At 65.5% G+C, this 940-nt stretch overlaps 1 protein-coding gene across 1 annotated transcript in view; it reads right to left on the reverse strand.

Annotated features, from left to right (window-relative positions):
- Window positions 1-940, reverse strand: part of MRC2 (mannose receptor, C type 2) — a gene marked incomplete at both ends in the record, with an annotated part of 14,805 nt that overhangs the window by 3,256 nt on the left and 10,609 nt on the right. The window contains 3 exon segments of the mRNA XM_010154901.1: window positions 3-114; window positions 496-641; window positions 759-859. Of these exon segments, the coding sequence (XP_010153203.1) occupies window positions 3-114; window positions 496-641; window positions 759-859 (359 nt within the window).

The following is a 940-nucleotide window of genomic DNA, read 5'->3' on the forward strand; positions in this document are numbered from 1 at the left end:
CTGCTCCAGGGGGCTGGCGATGGTGGCCAGGACAGCACCCTGGCTCTCACACGCCTGCTTTGCCTCCGGCCACTTCACGATCTCAGCTTTGTCATGGCCGTTGAAGCTGAAACACTGCAGGGGCAGGGGCATGGGACAGTCCAGGGGGTGCAGCCATCCCCCCCAACACCAAGCCCTGAACCCTCCCTGCTCACTCACCCTCTGCAGCCCCATTCTGCCCCAGCAGTCCTTCTCGCCTTTGCACCCTCATGCCTGCCAGCCCCTCAACCCCTCCTGTACCCACACCCCCCAGAGCACCTCTCTCCCAGCATCCATGTGCATGCACCCTCATTCCCCCATCCTGCACCCCCAACCCACAGCATGCCTCTCCCACATCCCTGTGCATGCACACCCCAGCATTTCTCCCAAAACACATGCACACATCCCTCCCCAGCCCCTCAGTGGGGCCGGTGGAAGGCCAGGAGTTGGCTGTGTCCCCCCGTCCCCTCTGTGTACCTTGCTGAGGAAGGCCAGCCAGCCGCGGGGACAGCCCCCGCTCGCAGGAGCGGGCAGTGGCGGGAGGGAAGGCTTCGCAGACGTCCCGTTGCTCCGCTTGCAGATGTAGGGCAGCGCCGTCAGGCACTTCTGGTCTCCCCAGTCCTCTGCGGGGAGGGACAGGCCACGCATGACCCCCCTGCCGCACTGGGGGAGTGGTGTCTCCGCTTGACCGGCGGTCCCCAGCCTCTCCAGAGCCCCAGTGTGGCCGATCGGCCCCTCACCTCTGCTCGCAGTCATGTACACGCATTTCTTGTCCTTGGTGATGGGCCGGGGCTTGCCTGGCGCCCAGGACACAAAGTTGAGGAGGGACCCGTCGGACCACCTGGGAAAGGCACCGGCGGGAGCACGAGGCCGAGTGGTGATGGTGAATGGGATCAGTCGCACGCCCTAACAGGGAGTGCGC

Source organism: Eurypyga helias, unplaced genomic scaffold (genome assembly GCF_000690775.1).
Source record: "Eurypyga helias isolate BGI_N326 unplaced genomic scaffold, ASM69077v1 scaffold20377, whole genome shotgun sequence".
NCBI lineage: Eukaryota > Metazoa > Chordata > Aves > Eurypygiformes > Eurypygidae > Eurypyga > Eurypyga helias.